Consider the following 17623-nt stretch of genomic DNA (forward strand, 5'->3'; position numbering starts at 1 on the left):
TTTTTTTAACTGTAAAAAAAAAAGTACCTTGCACTGTCACACTTGACCTTCATTACATAAGTATCTCAAACTAATATGCTGTATTTAAGGAGGATCAAAATTCAGAATGATCACACAATTGCCCCCAGCAAAAATTGCTTTTATAAAACAGGAGTTAGTACTATGAAGCAAGATATGAAATTTCCAATGTTACCTTTTGGTCAGTGACTGCAAGAATCGCATAAAATGAGTTTCTGGTTGCGATATGGTGTGAAAAGCTGAAGGCAGTTTGGCATTAATGGGTTTTTTTTCTTTAGTTTTAGTTGTTATTTTTTGCAAGAGCTTTTTGTTCTTGTTATTCAGGGTAAATTTTTCTTTTGAGTATATAGTTTATAATGCATCAGTTAATTTTTTTTCTTGTAATATGTATAATTTTCCATAATATCTACATACTAGACATCATTGATAAATGTGTATATAAAGTATAGATAATGTTTATCTATACTTCATATACAAATGTTTCTGAAGAAGATGTAATAGTAATGGTTTCAGCATCCAGTAAAAATGACTTCCCGAAATTAACCCCAAAACCTAGAGCCAATGGATTTTCTGTGGTGGGTAATTTTACTCATTTCTAAGGAATTCTATTTTCTTTCTCAACCTCCCATACTACTGCATACTTTATTCAGGAAACTCCTCCAGTCCTTTGAATAACCATTCTTGGAAGACTTCCGGAGAAGGAGGGAACAGAGAGGTCAAATCCTGCAAATTCTCTTCCTCTAGCACAATGTTCAATACTGCCTTGTCTCTCATTTCTCATGCAAAACCTGCTGGATACCTGTATGTTAAAGCAATTTGTTTTCTTCATTTTATATAGCTGTTTCCAGGAATCAGTTGCAAGTAAATTTTAACTGCTTGATATAAGCTGTCACAGGCTCATATCTGAACAAAAGACTATAATTTCTGTCTTAAGAACTAACAGTGATGATTTTACAGTTATAAAAATGTCACTTGGTGGTGGAAATTCTGGAATTTGTGTTATTTCATTCTTTTTTGTTTTAGGGCTTGTATGACTTCTTTATCAAATGCAAATTTTTCACACTTTTATTCTTTCTCTACATTTGAACAGAGCATTATTGTATGGTGGAATGCGTGAATCTCAGCCTGAAGCAGAAATCCCTCTCCATGATACCACCGCAGAGGCCTTTACAATGTTACTGAAATATATTTATACAGGTCGTGCCACATTAAGAGACGAGAAAGAAGAAGTCCTCTTAGATTTCTTGAGTTTAGCACATAAATATGGGTTTCCAGAACTGGAGGATTCCACCTCTGAATATCTTTGCACCATTCTTAACATTCAAAATGTTTGCATGACCTACGATGTTGCTAATCTCTACTCACTACCTAAACTGACATGTATGTGCTTCATATTTATGGATAGAAATGCTCAAGAAGTACTCTCTAGTGAAGGCTTTCTGTCTCTTTCTAAGGTATGTCAACATTTTAGTCCTTAGGGGCTTTTTTAAAATCACTTTTTGTATACATATTTGGAAAATATTATTGAAATTTTTGAATATAGATTTTGAAATTCATTGCATTATTCTTTATTGTTTTATTCTCTTTTATTGTTGTTTTTCTATCCTAATGTTTCTATGTGGGGGCTGATGTGATTATTGTTCTCATTGTTATGATTGTTTTGATCAGTTTTAACCTCACCATGGATGTTTTAATTTTTGTTTATACAGCCTGTAAACTGTTGAGAATAATTTGATTGTGGTGGTGTAGAAGTAAAATAAATAAAAAATAATAAAAAATAATTCTCCATTGCTGGCTGGGGAATTCTGGGAGTTGAAGTCCACACAATTTCCAGTTACACTGTTGTTGGCAAAGTATGGCTAAATTCCAATTTCCCCATTTTATTGAATATCTAACCCTTCTGGTGGTGCTTCTTTGAGAAAATTCCAAAAGTCAGTTCAGAGGAGTATCAAAATGTTCATCTTCCAGTGAACCAGATGGCATTCTATAATAATTTTGCTTTTCCTATATAAGCTTTTTCAATAATTAGTCATTTCTGGAATGTGTTCTACTTTGACTGACCATTGTTCCATTTTTCAGTTACAATTATTCCTCAGTTCTTAACCTTCCCCTCATCTCTGAAATGTGTTGAGACTAGGAAGATAGTTCCTGAAAAGGCTCTGTATTCAGGAGGTTAATGTTTCTGTACTTGCATACAATTCTGTAACAGCTAAGAATGAATGAATGAATATATATATATATATACACATATACATACATACATACATACACACACACACACACACACACACAAACATATAGACACACGCACGGACATACATACATACATTTTCCAGGCAAAAATGGGCATGATCAAAAACAAAGATGGCAAGGACCTAACAGAAGAAGAAGAGATCAAGAAAAGGTGGCAAGAATATACAGAAGACCTGTATAGGAAGGATAACAATATCGGGGATAGCTTTGACGGTGTGGTCAGTGAGCTAGAGCCAGACATCCTGAAGAGTGAGGTTGAATGGGCCTTCAGAAGCATTGCTAATAACAAGGCAGCAGGAGACAACGGCATCCCAGCTGAACTGTTCAAAATCTTGCAAGATGATGCTGTCAAGGTAATGCATGCTATGTGCCAGCAAATTTGGAAAAAACAAGAATGGCCATCAGTTTGGAAAGAATCAACTTATATCCCCATACCAAAAAAGGGAAACACTAAAGAATGTTCAAACTATCGAACAGTGGCACTCATTTCACATGCCAGTAAGGTAATGCTCAAGATCCTGCAAGGTAGACTTCAGCAATTCATGGAGCGAGAATTGCCAGATGCACAAGCTGGGTTTAGAAAAGGCAGAGGAACTAGGGACCAAATTGCCAATATCCTCTAGATAATGGAAAAAGCCAGGGAGTTTCAGAAAAACATCTATTTCTGTTTTATTGACTATTCTAAAGCCTTTGACTGTGTGGACCACAACAAATTGTGGCAAGTTCTTAGTGGTATGGGGATACCAAGTCATCTTGTCTGCCTCCTGAAGAATCTGTATAACGACCAAGTAGCAACAGTAAGAACAGACCACGGAACAACGGACTGGTTTAAGATTGGGAAAGGAGTATGGCGGGGCTGTATACTTTCACCCTACCTATTCAACTTGTACGCAGAACACATCATGCGACATGCTGGGCTTGAGGAATCCAAGGCTGGAGTTAAAATCACTGGAAAAAACATTAACAATCTCAGATATGCAGATGATACCACTTTGATGGCTGAAAGTGAAGAGGAACTGAGGAGCCTTATGATGAAGGTGAAAGAAGAAAGTGCAAAGCTGGCTTGCAGCTCAACCTCAAAAAACCCAAGATTATGGCAACCAGCTTGATTGATAACTGGCAAATAGAGGGAGAAAATGTAGAAGCAGTGAAAGGCTTTGTATTTCTAGTTGCGAAGATTACTGCAGATGCTGACTGCAGTCAGGAAATCAGAAGACGCTTAATCCTTGGGAGAAGAGCAATGACAAATCTCGATAAAATAGTTAAGAGCAGAGACATCACACTGACAACAAAAGTCCGCATAGTTAAAGCAATGGTGTTCCCCGTAGTAACATATGGCTGTGAGAGCTGGACCATAAGGAAGGCTGAGAGAAGGAAGATCGATGCTTTTGAACTGTGGTGTTGGAGGAAAATTGTGAGAGTGCCTTGGACTGCAAGAAGATCCAACCAGTCCATCCTCCAGGAAATAAAGCCAGACTGCTCACTTGAGGGAATGATATTAAAGGCAAAACTGAAATACTTTGGCCACATCATGAGAAGCCAGGACACCCTGGAGAAGATGCTGATGCTAGGGAGAGTGGAAGGCAAAAGGAAGAGGGGCCGACCAAGGGCAAGATGGATGGATGATATTCTAGAGGTGATGGACTTGTCCCTGGGGGAGCTGGGGGTGTTGACGACCGACAGGAAGCTCTGGCGTGGGCTGGTCCATGAAGTCATGAAGAGTCGGAAGTGACTAAACCAATAAACAACAATATATATATATATATATATATATATATATATAAATATAAATATAAATATAAATATAAATAAATAAATAATTAAAATACACACACACACATACACACTTAGAGCCTGCCCCAATCCTAGAGGATTCTGGGCAATGTAAAACAAAAACAATAAATACAAACAAAACCAAAAAGAACCCACATCACAATAAAAACACCTTGACGAAGCAAAAGTAAATTTTAATAGTGGGGCAGGGAAAAGGTTTTGTTCTAAGTTAATAATTTCGTTAATGGGATTGTACTGAACTACAGGATTTATATCATATATATGAATGGTTGTCTCTTTTAGCTGCACATTCCTAAATGGTTAATAAAGAACTGTTGCTAATATCACTTTATATAGGAAGGATAAAATGTTTATGTGGCTATGTGAGATGTTGGTTTTGTAATCAAATATTTATTGCAAACAGAATTTACATAGCTGACAATGAAGAGCTTGTAGAATTCAGTTAATATAATTTTACTTGGAGCTGACTGAACGACCATACATTAAAGCCATTTTTTTTTCCTTTTTAGCCAGCTCTTCTCAGTATTGTACTGAGGGATTCATTTGCAGCTCCTGAGAAGGATATTTTTCAAGCATTGATGAATTGGTGTAAACACAATCCTAAGGAAAGTCATGCTGAAATTATGAAGGCAGTGCGCTTGCCATTGATGAGCTTGATGGAGCTTTTAAATGTCGTAAGACCTTCGGGATTACTATCTCCTGATGCTATTTTGGATGCCATTAAAGTTCGATCTGAAAGTCGGGACATGGATCTCAACTACAGGGGCATGTTAAGTAAGCCTCAGTATTTTGAACTTGCAAAGGAAGGTTTTATACATTTCCTTTTAATTAAAAATGTTGTTGGCCTGCTAAGCAACTGTTAACCAGCAGCAATATATACCCTCTAATAACTGATTGTACATCCTACTGACTGGTCATAATCAATCTAGTCCTCAGGAAACCAGTGAAATAGCAAAACACTTCTTACTGCTTTGTATTCAAAGGTTGAGTGAATGAAAGGCTGTTCTTGCAATTAATCTATTCTTCAGTGGGTTGGGAGTGCTCCTGCATGGCATATGGTGTCACAAAATTAGGCGAATGTTTTGTGAACCAGTTTTGTTTTCTTTCCATGATATAATTTATACCCTTCAGAAAAACTCCAGAAAGACTTCTTAAGGCCACAAGGAAATGAGTGGAGAGGGAAATATTAGTTCTTTGAATGATCTTCTGTTTATGGAATTTTGGGATACAGCCATCATTTTTCTGCAAAAATTCAAACAATGAATCCACCCTGAATATTTTTTTAATTCTGAATTTCAGTAAATTAAATAGATGTAAACTTTTATTAGGGTTTTTCTGTTTCCATATTCCTTTCTTTTCAAGTGTCAGTAATGTTACAAAGAGTCTGAAAAACTTCATTTTTATTCACTAGGTAGTTTTTAATTATCAATCATATTATATTGATTTCTTAGGAATTAGCATTTTATGCATTTTATAAATATAATTTGTATTCAAAATATTAGATTTTTAACATTATGATCAAAATCCAGTGGAAGTTAGTCTTCACTAACCCCAGTGGAAATCAGTGGGGCTTTGGGTTGTCATAACCTTATTCATTTGCTTTCTTGAGTAATACTTACTGCACTTCTTTAATTGTTCAGACAAAAATCACAGGGTAGAGGTGGTGATCTTACCAGTCAACTGGAAATGTGCTAGAAAGAAAGAATAAACAACTTTTCATTCCTGTTATTTCCAGTACCAGGTGAGAACATTGCCACTATGAAATATGGAGCCCAAGTGGTTAAAGGAGAATTAAAATCTGCTTTATTAGATGGAGACACACAGAACTATGATCTAGACCATGGATTTTCCCGACATCCCATTGATGATGACTGCCGTTCTGGTATTGAAATTAAATTGGGTCAGCCGTCAATAATCAATCACATACGAATACTGTTATGGGATCGAGATAGCAGGTAGGTTCTAAGTCTTATTTGTTTTTCCACTCTTGGGCTTAACAAGATCCATTTCTAGTAAACCTTGCTTGCCAGCACTGTCTTTTGCAAAATCAATTTGCTCTGTTGTTCCTGCTTCCTTCTTAGAATGCAGGAGATGAAATGGATTTTGGAGAATGAGCATTTTTTTGCCTTCAGACACTGAGAACTCCAGCTGACACTAAGAAACACAGTTGTGGTCCATACAGAAAGCTTATCTGAATGGGAGTGATCTCAAGTGCATAAAATAATTAAAATGATAAAACATAGTAGAATAATGAAAGATAAAGAAATGGTAAAAATAAGTGGGAGTACTTATTTAAAAAATGTCATTAATAACGATGGAAGTGTATGCTGGTACATATTTAAAATTGATTATGTTTGGTACAAGTTGGGATTGGGAAGGAAGACAGTACTTTTATATTTTTAGGGATTTAACTTTTATTTTTCCCACCACCCTGCCCCAATGGTACCAGGGCCCTTCTACAAGATATCATGTATTCAGTGTGGCTGTTGGTTGCCAAATAACCCTAAGGTACCAAATAGGGTCCCTATCTGTAGTAAACAAATCACATTTGTGCCAGCTTTTGAATTTACCAGTTTATTAGTAACCAAATAGAGTCTGCTTTATATTGTTTGTTTGTTTGTTTTAATCTAATGAATCTTTCTGTTCTATTGACAGTGAAGGATTTCTCAGAGAGTAGATTTTTTTGTCCCATTAGAAGTTGATAAGCAGACTTGGACTTTCCTCTTTTATCACTCAGGTTCCAGAAGTTGGTTGAAACTTTCCACTTTAAGAGTGCTTTAAATGCCTAATTTCACTGTTGTTTTCATAAAAATACTGTTTTAAATATTTTTATTACTCCTTTAATGATTCCCTGAGAGCCAGTTTAGTGTAACGGTTAAGACACCAGGTTAGAAACTGGGAGATTCTGAGTTCTAGTCCTGCCTTAGGTCATTCTCTCTCTCAGCCCTAGGAAAGCAGGGAATGGCAGATCACTTCTGAAAAATCTTGCCAAGAAAACTGCAGGAACTATGCTGGCAGTCACTAGGAGTCAACGCTGACAAAGGCACACACACACACACAAAGTTTTATACTTGCAGTTTTATACATGCTCTGAACTAGAAGATAGGTGGTATATAAATGTTTTAAGTAGATAATTTGTAAAGTAAGGAAATGCTTTTGATGAAGTGAGTTAGAGTAAAAATGTAACAAAAAATAAATACGAAACAAAAATTATGGAAAAAAGGATATAACACCCACATGTTCAAGCTGTTTAATGATGTCCATGATCTACTAAATATTTTCTCAGATTCCTGTTGATTTTTTATGCACAACTGCTCTGGTTAAGTTTAAAATTTAAATCTGTGAAAAAACACAAAATACTTTCTTTTATATCTTAAATGTGTTAAATGTTTGCATTTGTCTGAAAGCAGATTGTTTTATTTTACTGCAGCCACTTTTTTCCCCTTATAAAATAGCAATTTAGCATTTCTGTTTTGGTCAGAATGTGATGACTGGGAGCTGCAAAAATGAGTATGTTTTATACTGCCATTAAAGGTGGATTTGTTGTATACTTAACTTTATGTTGCCTTATAAAATTGATGGGTTGATCAGATTGTTCCGTCCCTGCATTCCCTGGATGATTATAGAATCTTTGAGCATATTTTTGGGTTTGCGGGGAATTGCAGAAACAGAAGGAAGCAAAGTTAGCTCACTTGGCCTAAATGTAGATTCATTTGTCTAACACTGAATGTAACATAGCCATCCCCAGGATGTATAAAACATTGTGTGAAATTGATACATGGATAACTGCTATTTTTTAAAATTTATTTGATCTTTAAAGGTCTTACTCCTATTACATTGAGGTATCCATGGATGAACTAGACTGGATTCGTGTAATTGATCACTCCAAATATCTATGTCGATCTTGGCAGAAACTGTATTTTCCTGCCCGTGTCTGCAGGTCAGTGTGTGACGTGACTGATTTGATTCCATACTATAACAATGTTGAACTAAATTGTTTTGCTTTAATTGATTAGAATTAGGTACAGTAATTACTCAAGTACGTGTTAGAATAAAGTGAACCAACAGTTGAATAGTTGCATGAACATCGATAATGAACTATAGTGTAAAAAAACCCCATAGTAATATCTTTAATCTTTTTTTCTTCAGACCATAAGTTCTTAAGCATGTGCGTGTATAATTTTTCATCTATTATCTTCCAGTTCTGTATCCGAAAAAATACAATAGCATTGTGGTAATTAGTAGAGATGTAACTTTTGGAAGTTTTTGAAGTAAAGGAAAAAAATGATTTCTCTCTCTCTCTTTGGGGCAGGGAGTGTTAAAATATCTGCAGTACTTTTTAATGGATATGGAAACACTTTGTTACTTAATTGAATATATTATGCAAAACCTGGTTTGCTTATTAAGGTATGCCTGGAGTATAACATTAGAATAGTTATTCCAATAATAATTGCTGAATTTGCTGTACAGTATGTTTAATTTTGGTTACAAATTGCACTGCAGTTGCTAAACTCCAAGGGACATTTTATGTGTTTAGGAGTAGCAAGTAGGTGAATGTTAATGCTGAAAAAAAAAGAGACAATAATGTAGTAAAACTTACTTATTTCATAATTTGTTCCCTACTATCTAAGATTCAAAAAGCAATAATTTTTAGAAAAACACTGGAGAAATAAGTGAGGGACAAGGTTTAGAACATGCATAGCATAATAATAGCATACTGGATTTTACTACATTCACTGACTAGAATCTTGTGAGTCAAAATACTGTAATTAAAATAATTAAATGGTTTCTTTTTCAAATAAAACAACATAAAATTATCACTTTATTTGAATAGGTCATCAGGGCAAGCGGTGTGTCCAGTTTTACAGATAGTATAAAAAAACATAGCCACATTCAAGGAAGTGAAATTGCACTGTTTTGTTGTTGTTACTGAAAGTCCATTGCTTTAACTAATCTTTGTTGCCAGTGAAACGTTCTTATCCTTCCTGATCATGTCTAGGTTTGTCATTGCCTTCCTTAGTAGTATTAATCTCCTTCTTGTGTCCCTAACATTTGGTCCATTTTATTCTCCAACTTAAGAAAATCAAACTCTATTGCTTGAATTCATCATCAGTTTACTAATGATGAAGTAAATTCACTAAGAATGCTTGTGTAAGTTCACTAAGATCACGAAGAATGCAGGGGGACATAACATTTGGCTTCCTAATATTTACCATTAACTTGGATTTTTTACTTTCCAGTTTTACTTTTTACTTTTTATTTATTGATTTTTATTTGGTATGACAGACTCATTACAGTAATGAGCTCTTCTAAGTTTTTATTATTTTTATCTAGCAAAGTAGTGTCATCTGCATATCTTAAATAGTTGCTGTTTCAACCTGAATTTTTGATTCCAAGTGTCATTTCTTTCAAGGTTGCCATTCTTACTGTGGGGAGAATAAGCAGCACCCCACTAACTTCTCGATTTTGAACCATTTAGTTTCTCTAAATGCAGTTTTTACCATTTTTTTTTTTCCATTGCAAAGATTCCTCAAAAGAATAAGATGCCCTGGCCCTTCCATTAGCCTTAATATGTTGCATATTCTGGCATAATCAGGCAGAGTTCTTGTAATCAGTGAAAAAAAGGTAAACTTCCTTCCCAGGCTTTCTCCATTATCCATCATATGTTAGCTACCTGATCTTGTGTCTTTGCCTTTTCAGAGATGATCTTCATTTCGCATTTCAGTGTTAGGTCTTGGAAAGGAATCAAACACAATTTCATTTCCATCATTTATTTTTTTTCTCTGTAAAGATATTTCATTTTCCTTATTCTGCACTTTAAATTGTGTTTGGCCAGTAACAATGTATGCTGGTCTCTGATTGAACAATAGTACAATACAATACAAATTATATGATACTGTTTTGCTCTCACCCCTACCCCCTGTCATCTTGGCACTGATTGCATTGCATTCTTCTTTTGGTAGTATAAATAACTTATTTTGTAGCTTTCCATAATATTCAGCTGGAAAAATTAGGTGTAGCCAAGTAGCAAAAATTAAAAATTTTACAGGATAGTTTAAATGAATGATTCCAGAAGTAATAGCATATATAGGGATTTATTTTCAAGCTCTTTCCTTTGAAACTCTCATGAACAAAGTAGTTCAGGCTGCTGGTACCCTGAAAGTTAATAAAAGTAGTTTTAGAAACATCTTGTAAAATATTGTAATTAATTATTACATTTTGTTTCTTATTAATTAAATATTACAATAAATTCAAAAGTGACAAGCATCCAGTACAGTAGCTTAAAAGTAGTTAGCAATGAGCTCTTCTCCTTATTTTTCAGACTTTGAAGAAGAGATATACATAGATTTGTTTCATTGCACAGTCTCTTGTCTTCAACGTTACAATCCAATCCAAATCAGTTACTGTGAAAAACCTCAGTTTACTAGATCTCAATACAACAAGCTTCATATGGAACAGAGCAAAATTCCATATTGATTAACAATATTATGTAATGACATCATTATGCAAATACCATCATTTGTGTAATGATATTGTGCAAACCATGGCAAGTGATACACTCTCTGATTAAATGGACATTCATGAATAATGGACACACCTACCCCTTACACACACACCCCAGTTAGTCCATTAAAATGAGGTCTCACTGTATACTGTTTGGTATTTTGCTACTTTAGGAACGGGAGCAGGAAGAAATGGAGAAAAGTCATGAGATGTTATGAGTGGGGATAGTGAATACTCAACATAATAAGGACATGAAGCTGATCTGTATGACAGTTATTGATGTGGGAGCTGGGATTTGGAGAAGGGCGTTGAATGCTGTATTTCTTGAGCTGAATTTGGGATGTGATTGTTCATATTTGAGAATATTTTTTGTGGCATTTGATACTTAAAATATGGGGAAGGAATAGGAAACAAAGGCTGGGTCTAACTGAATATATTAAGTTAATTAAAAAGATTAGTCCTTGGACCTAAATAGCCATGTGTGGATTTCTGGTGATATCCAGGCATTGGGATGAGTGGGAGAGTGGCTGGAATATGTGGTTTCACAGTCCCACTTTCAAGTGCAGTTTGGAAAATAAGGAAGAAGAAAGATCACAACATTATTACAAAAGGGAAGGGGGATTATTTCATAGGGAAATGTCTTCCCCAGATCCACATATAGATGCACTTTTTGTTTACACAAGGACCTTTCATTCCACCCATAGCTGCTGCTTTGGAATAAATGAAGACTTCTGTGATACAAGCTATGCAAAAGAATGTTAGGATGGCTTAGAGGGAATAAAGGAAAATGGAAGGATAGAATAGGAAGGGAATTGTAAGCTATCTATGCTCATTTATATCTGTTCGTTCTTCTAAGTGCAGGAAAACTATATTTGATATTGGGAAATATTATTTTTGTAGTACTGGCAATACTGATTGTTAAAGGACATTAAAAAACTATTTGTAATCAAATGGACTAGAAAATAACCCTGTAAATATTACTTAGCTGGAAAATTATTTATAACCCTATTAAGAGGCTAATGGTGTAGGTTAGTAAAAATGCTCACTGAAATAGATAAAAATAGATTGATCTGTTGCTTCTCTCAGTCTGCTTATTCTTACTTGATGGAATGCACTTGTCTGCTTGGAGTTCATGATGCTAGGTGAGAAGTTAAATACAAGATTGTATTAAATTCTCTTTAAATATAGCATCTTAATTTGTATGTAAATATGAGCCATATATATTAAGAGACATTCAGATAAAAGTAATCTCAGTATTCATGATAGTGGAACAAACTAGTTCAATCCCATAGTGTCTTGGAAACAAAGAAAGAACTATTGCTTGTCCTTTGTTTCATTGAATTTTCTTTGCTTTAGGCATTTGTTCTGTGCTCTTAATAATTTTTCTTTTCCTAATTTCTGGACCTGGGCTTCTAATAATAAAATATCATTGGGACCCTAAAGAAATTCTACAAGATATTGTTCCACATAATAGATAAATAATTATAGTTAATTTATTAATTTTTAAATGAATTCTAGAACATTTACAATAAACACAGACTGATTTAATCTGCCTGATCAGTCATTTGCTGCATTATTTGCAATATATTTTAGCCACTACTACAGCCCAAAATTGGTTTTCAATAGCATTCTGAAAAATCTAAATTAGTTTTCTGAACTATTAATTCTGTTGTTATATTCTATAAAGGGTATTTAGCCGAGGCATGGAATAGACCAAGCCATTTGCTTATGGTTGTATATGTGTTTGTCACTTGCTAGCAGTCACTTGTTTTGTTTTTTTCTCCAAGTGCCCTTGCACAGGACAAGCTTATAGAAGGGACTGCTATGCTTTGCTCTAGTGTTCTCTGAGAAAAGTGAAATTCAATCTACAGATACTCTTCTGCTTATGCAAATGAAAACATGAGAGCTAATAAATGATGCTTTACTTATTTGGAAGAACCAGAATTTAAGATTGAATTTAATCTTAACTCTCTCCCCTCTATACACATATAAAAGGGAGATTAGACAGAAACAGTAATTCAGTTATGATGGTCACAGTAAATCTGTGCAATTTTAAAGTTAAATTATTGGAGGAAAAATCCTCTTAAATAGCACTTAGCAAACATTTGTGGAGCAACAGCAGGAACTATTTTTCTTACGTTTTTAGCTTATGGATTTCTTTCAGCATGAATCACAAGAGCCTATTATGGGCAATTGTGTTCGTTTGGTTTATAGAAATTACTTATGCAGAAGGAACTTTGGGCAAATATAGGGTTTATTCTTAAGGAGTCACTAAAACATTCTCATTGATGCTGTTTTAAACTGAATGCTAGAGTTAGGTAATAAATTGGACCATTTTTATATTTAAAGTAGCAAGGTCCTGTTGTTGTTTTTTAATAATCCTTCATTTTACAGGATGACTCTGACTGTTGTATTCACAATTCAGACTGCTTGGGAGCCTAACATTTTTTTTTAAAATTGAGTTGCATGAAGTCAGCAGTGTAGTTTATGAACAGTGGGTTATAGCTTAATGTGAAGTATGAACCCTGCCATAATTGTGGCTTCATGTTTCTCCTCCTAAATCTTATTATTATTTTGATTAAATGCTATAGTCTTTTTAAAAGCACTCTTATATTTTCTGTTTGCCTTGTAGCAAAAAAGGAATTTTGCCTGTCACTCATAAAACAGTAAATCAATCTCATAGCCAAATGGAAAAGTAATTTTCTTGTTAGAATTGGGAGGGAGAGAAAAACACTTAGTGATCTAAAAGTAAAATAGCTGTAGTAATAGTATCAACAGTAATACTATTTTTTTTTCTGTGTAAAATGAGAGAAATTACTGGCATAGAGAAGTGAGTTAATTTAGATGTTAGACAAATCTCAGGTGTTAATTATTTACATCCTTCAGGATAAGTTTTAAACCTAGTAGTTATGTTTAGATATAAGTGCTAAGTTGGTGACCAATATCTACCTTCAATGTGACAGATACAGGAAAATAAACAAATTTGGACAAACTTCCTTCTCTAATCCACTATATTAGGTTTGATTATGGAGTTAATAGTTGTGCTTCTTAAAGTGTAAATCAGCCAGATCTCTATTTTCTTGCTGAATTATTTCTTATTGTCTTTTTATGAAGTTTCATCTATCCCATAAAATGACAAGCAGTTCAGTTCAGCAGATAGCAAATTGGCATGTAGCCACATGGTGTCACTAAAATATCACTTAATCATCTAATTTTCTCTTTGCTATTTTTGGAGATATGCCTTAGAAATTTGTGTAATTCTTTATTATTATTATCCTGCCTTTTATCTTTCTCTCTATATATCTATCTCAAGGCAGAGAACATACCTAATATTCCTGCCTCCTATTTTTCCCACAATAAAAACCCTGTGAGGTGGGTTGGGCTGAGAGAAAGTAACTGGCCCAAAGTCACCCAGCTGGCTTTCATGCCTAAGGCAGGCCTAGAACTCAGCCTCCTGGTTTCTAGGCCAGCACCTTAGCCACTATGCCAAATTGGCTTTCATATCTTTAGTCTGTATGTATTTTAGCTTGAAGCCTTTATTTACTAGCCTTGTAAAATATCATATTGGCCTTAGAAACAAGAAATGAATGGAAATAAAGGACCAGATGAGGTAGAGATATTTTGGAGAAAGTCTTCATATAATGTACTTTAATGTGAATCCCTGGTAATTTTTTTTTTTTTTACAGAAAGTCTGGTTAGACAGGAAAGACTGTTACGTAGACAAATTCAATAAGTAGTTTGTGACTTCCGGTGGGGCATGGCAGACTGAACAGCTGTGTCCACGGGATCAGCATGCAGAACTGACAACGCAACAGTTTTTTCAGGCTCAGGCAGGTTTTTCCCTGAAGCCCAGGATTGTCTTTCCGGTAAAAGGAAAACACCTGGAATCACCCCATCTGTCTTCCAGATGCCTGCTTGCAGCCAGAAGATCGCAAACAGTGTTTGCGTTTGACTGGTAAGAGCTAGCCAGGAGTCTGGGACATCACCATTACAAAGTTGTGCTGTAGCCTTAAAGGGACACTAAGATCAGCCACCTCATTTCTAAATCACCCAATTTATATTTAAGTACATGTACCCTAAGAGAGGCTTTCTGCAGCAAGGAGAAGCGGGTTCTCTTGGTACTTATCGTTATTTTTGGGATCAGTTTTTTTTAAAAATTCTTTTTAAGTTTTGGACTTTGTTTTTGGAGGATTGAGAGTAAATAACTGTCTCCCTGTTATTATTTTTGTACTAAATTTGAAATTACTAGCATTTTCCTACACGCTGAATCGGCTGTTTTGAACTTTCAGTTTTCTGCTTCTACTTTCCCTGGGGAACTGTCTGCATATCTCACTCTCACTTGTGTGAACACATTCCAGAACTCTTTCATATCTTTGACTTTTCGCTGGTTAAGCTCCTAGCGGGCACCATAGTCTACTGCATGAGACATGGAGGATTTTAAAGAGACCTTCTCTGACTTCCACTGAGATTTTAAACAAATTCTTTCTGATTCCTACCAAGTTTTTATGCAAGGCGTTCAGGACATTGTAGAAAATACGAGGTATAAAATGTGTCATCTGGTTGGGTATGTTGTGGAGGAAACTGAGGAATTTAACAGCGACAGAAATGTTTCTTCTAAGAGTGAGATCGGGACTTCTGTTGAAATGCTGGATGAAGATCAGATAGCCGATTTGGAGAAATTTAAGGGAGAGATTGAGTTGCAAGCCATAAGTGAAATTGATCTTCTGATGGAATGCCATGGAAAAGAAGGGGTTATTATGGTCTCCTGAAAAGAAGTCAAAGTTTTTGAGGGGGCAGTTGGGCTGTTCAATTTTTTAAATAAAATTTTATTGAGTTTAAAACAAAGATAAAAACTGCAAAAAAACTAAAAACTAAAAAAAAAAAAACTAAAGAAGTGCAAAACACAAGAAAAAAGAATTTTGAAGATTACATAGAAAGGTGACTTCTGACTTTCAACAGGAAGAATATACAACAATTTCCTTACTCAATCCCTTACTCTTTATCAAATCAAGATCACATTATTTCTATAAATCCTTCCATTAAAACATATACAAATCACTAATGCAATTGCTCCTTCCCCTTATATAATATTATATATTATATTATTTTAATATATATTATTATATATAATATAAATATATTATTTTTTTCATAAATATATACATTTCTAAATCAACTTCCCTCCCCCATGAAACATTTAATTGTTTTCTTCCCACCACTATTCTATATACTTCTGTCCACTATAATAAAAATCAAATTATAAAAACATCTAAATTGTCTACTTTTATAATTAAATAATACTACAGCAATCTTAATCCTATTAAACCTAAAAAACCAAGCAACTATTATTATACCTTATGAATACCTTATAAGTCTTACAAATCACACAAAGCTTAAAAAAACCATAAGTCTTAGTCTAAATTATTAAAGAGAAATGAAATTGTAATTGCCTCATTATCAATCCAATTACACATTCTTAATTTTACCCCACCTCAAAGTATGCCAAAGCATTTACATATCTTCCTGTTACACCCAAGGCATTTTTCTTGCAAAAATCAAACAGCCCAACTGTCCCCCTTAAAAACTCAGACTTCTCAGCAAAATTTTTCTTGCAAAAATCAAACAGCCCAACTGCCCGCCTTAAAAACTCAAAATTCTCTACAAAAGAACTCCCACAAAGCAGATTCTCTTCTCTCCCATAATAATCTCCCAGAAAGCCATAACAATCCCTCAGAAAAGCTCCCCTTATAATCTGCACCTCAGGCTGTCACTTTAACCCCGTCACTTCAGTCTTGCTGTCTCTGTCCTTATCAAAATCTTCATCTGCCTCCATAACATCTTCAGCCAGATGACACAACTTAGAAATAATTTCTTCCCCAAAATCTCAAATAGTCTACAGAATAGGTTGACAGCACTCCAAAAAGATCTCTCTTAAGGACTGCTCAGGCTCATAACAGGACTCTGAAAAGTCCTCTTTGAAATCTTCCATGTTTCAGGCAGTAGATTATGGCACCCCTAGATACTTGACTCTCACAAATAGGAGTTAATGAGTTAATAAAACACTTCCAAATGAAATTGTCAAGAGAAAGTATGCTAACAGGTCCAAAAGAAATTGAACAGAAAGCTGATGATTCAGAAGGACAAATCCAAGGTGCAGGGAGATATTCAGTCCTTCAAATTCAATACAAACATTATAACAGGAAGGCAATTATTTATTTTCAGTTCTCCTTAGCCTTAAAGTGGGAAAACGAGCCAAAACTTAAACATTTAAAAATTAAATCCAGAAATAACGATAAACACCAAGCTGCTTCTTTCTGTATAAAGCCTCTTTTGAGGTACAAAAACTTTAAAAAAAACCCCAATAAATTGGGTGTTTAAGAAATGGGGTGCTAGACCTACTGTCCCTTTAAGGGCTGTAGCATGGCTCGGAAATGGTGAAATCCCAGCCTCCCGGCAAAGCCCTACCAGTCAATCGTGCATGCTGTCCATGATCTCCTGGCTGCAGCTTGCCAGCTGGAGGATGAGTGAGTCAACTCCAAGCGTTTTCCTTGATCTGGAAAAGTGTTCTGGGCTACAGGAGAAACCAGCCTGTGCCTGGAAAAACTGCCACGATGCCAGTCCTGCCTGCGGAGCTCATGGGCAAAGCTGCTCAGTCTGCCACATTCCCACCGGAAGCCTCTGGGCTGTTTGATTTTTTTTTAAGAAAAAAGCTCTGTGCACATAGTGATATGTAAATGCTTTGGTTTATTTTGAAGTGGGATAAGGGTTTAAGAATATTTATCTGGATTGCTTTTAGGGTTTGGCTGATTTCATTTATCTTTTACAATTTGAATTAAGATTATTAAGGTATAATAAAAATAATAAATGTCTATCTGGATGGTTTTGGGTTTAATATGATTAAGATTATTAAAACTGTTGTCTTATCAAGTACAATGGCAGACAATTTATATGTTTTTTAGTTTGATCTTAGTAGACGGGAATGTATAGACTAGTAGTAGGAAGGAAATAATTAAATGAATGTTATCTTTGGTGGGGGTTGATTAGGAGGTTTATA

General features: G+C 34.9%; 1 protein-coding gene across 3 annotated transcripts in view; it reads left to right on the plus strand.

The window, feature by feature from the left end:
- Positions 1–17623, plus strand: part of BTBD9 (BTB domain containing 9) — a 182212-nt gene that overhangs the window by 16042 nt on the left and 148547 nt on the right. For all 3 annotated transcript variants that reach the window (XM_063304850.1, XM_063304859.1, XM_063304840.1), the window contains exons 3-6: positions 1109–1472; positions 4575–4839; positions 5801–6020; positions 7886–8005. In XM_063304850.1, the coding sequence (XP_063160920.1) occupies positions 1109–1472; positions 4575–4839; positions 5801–6020; positions 7886–8005 (969 nt within the window). The remainder of the gene's footprint in view (positions 1–1108; positions 1473–4574; positions 4840–5800; positions 6021–7885; positions 8006–17623) is intronic.

The sequence above is a fragment of the Candoia aspera genome, chromosome 1 (genome assembly GCF_035149785.1).
Source record: "Candoia aspera isolate rCanAsp1 chromosome 1, rCanAsp1.hap2, whole genome shotgun sequence".
Classification (NCBI taxonomy): Eukaryota; Metazoa; Chordata; class Lepidosauria; order Squamata; family Boidae; genus Candoia; species Candoia aspera.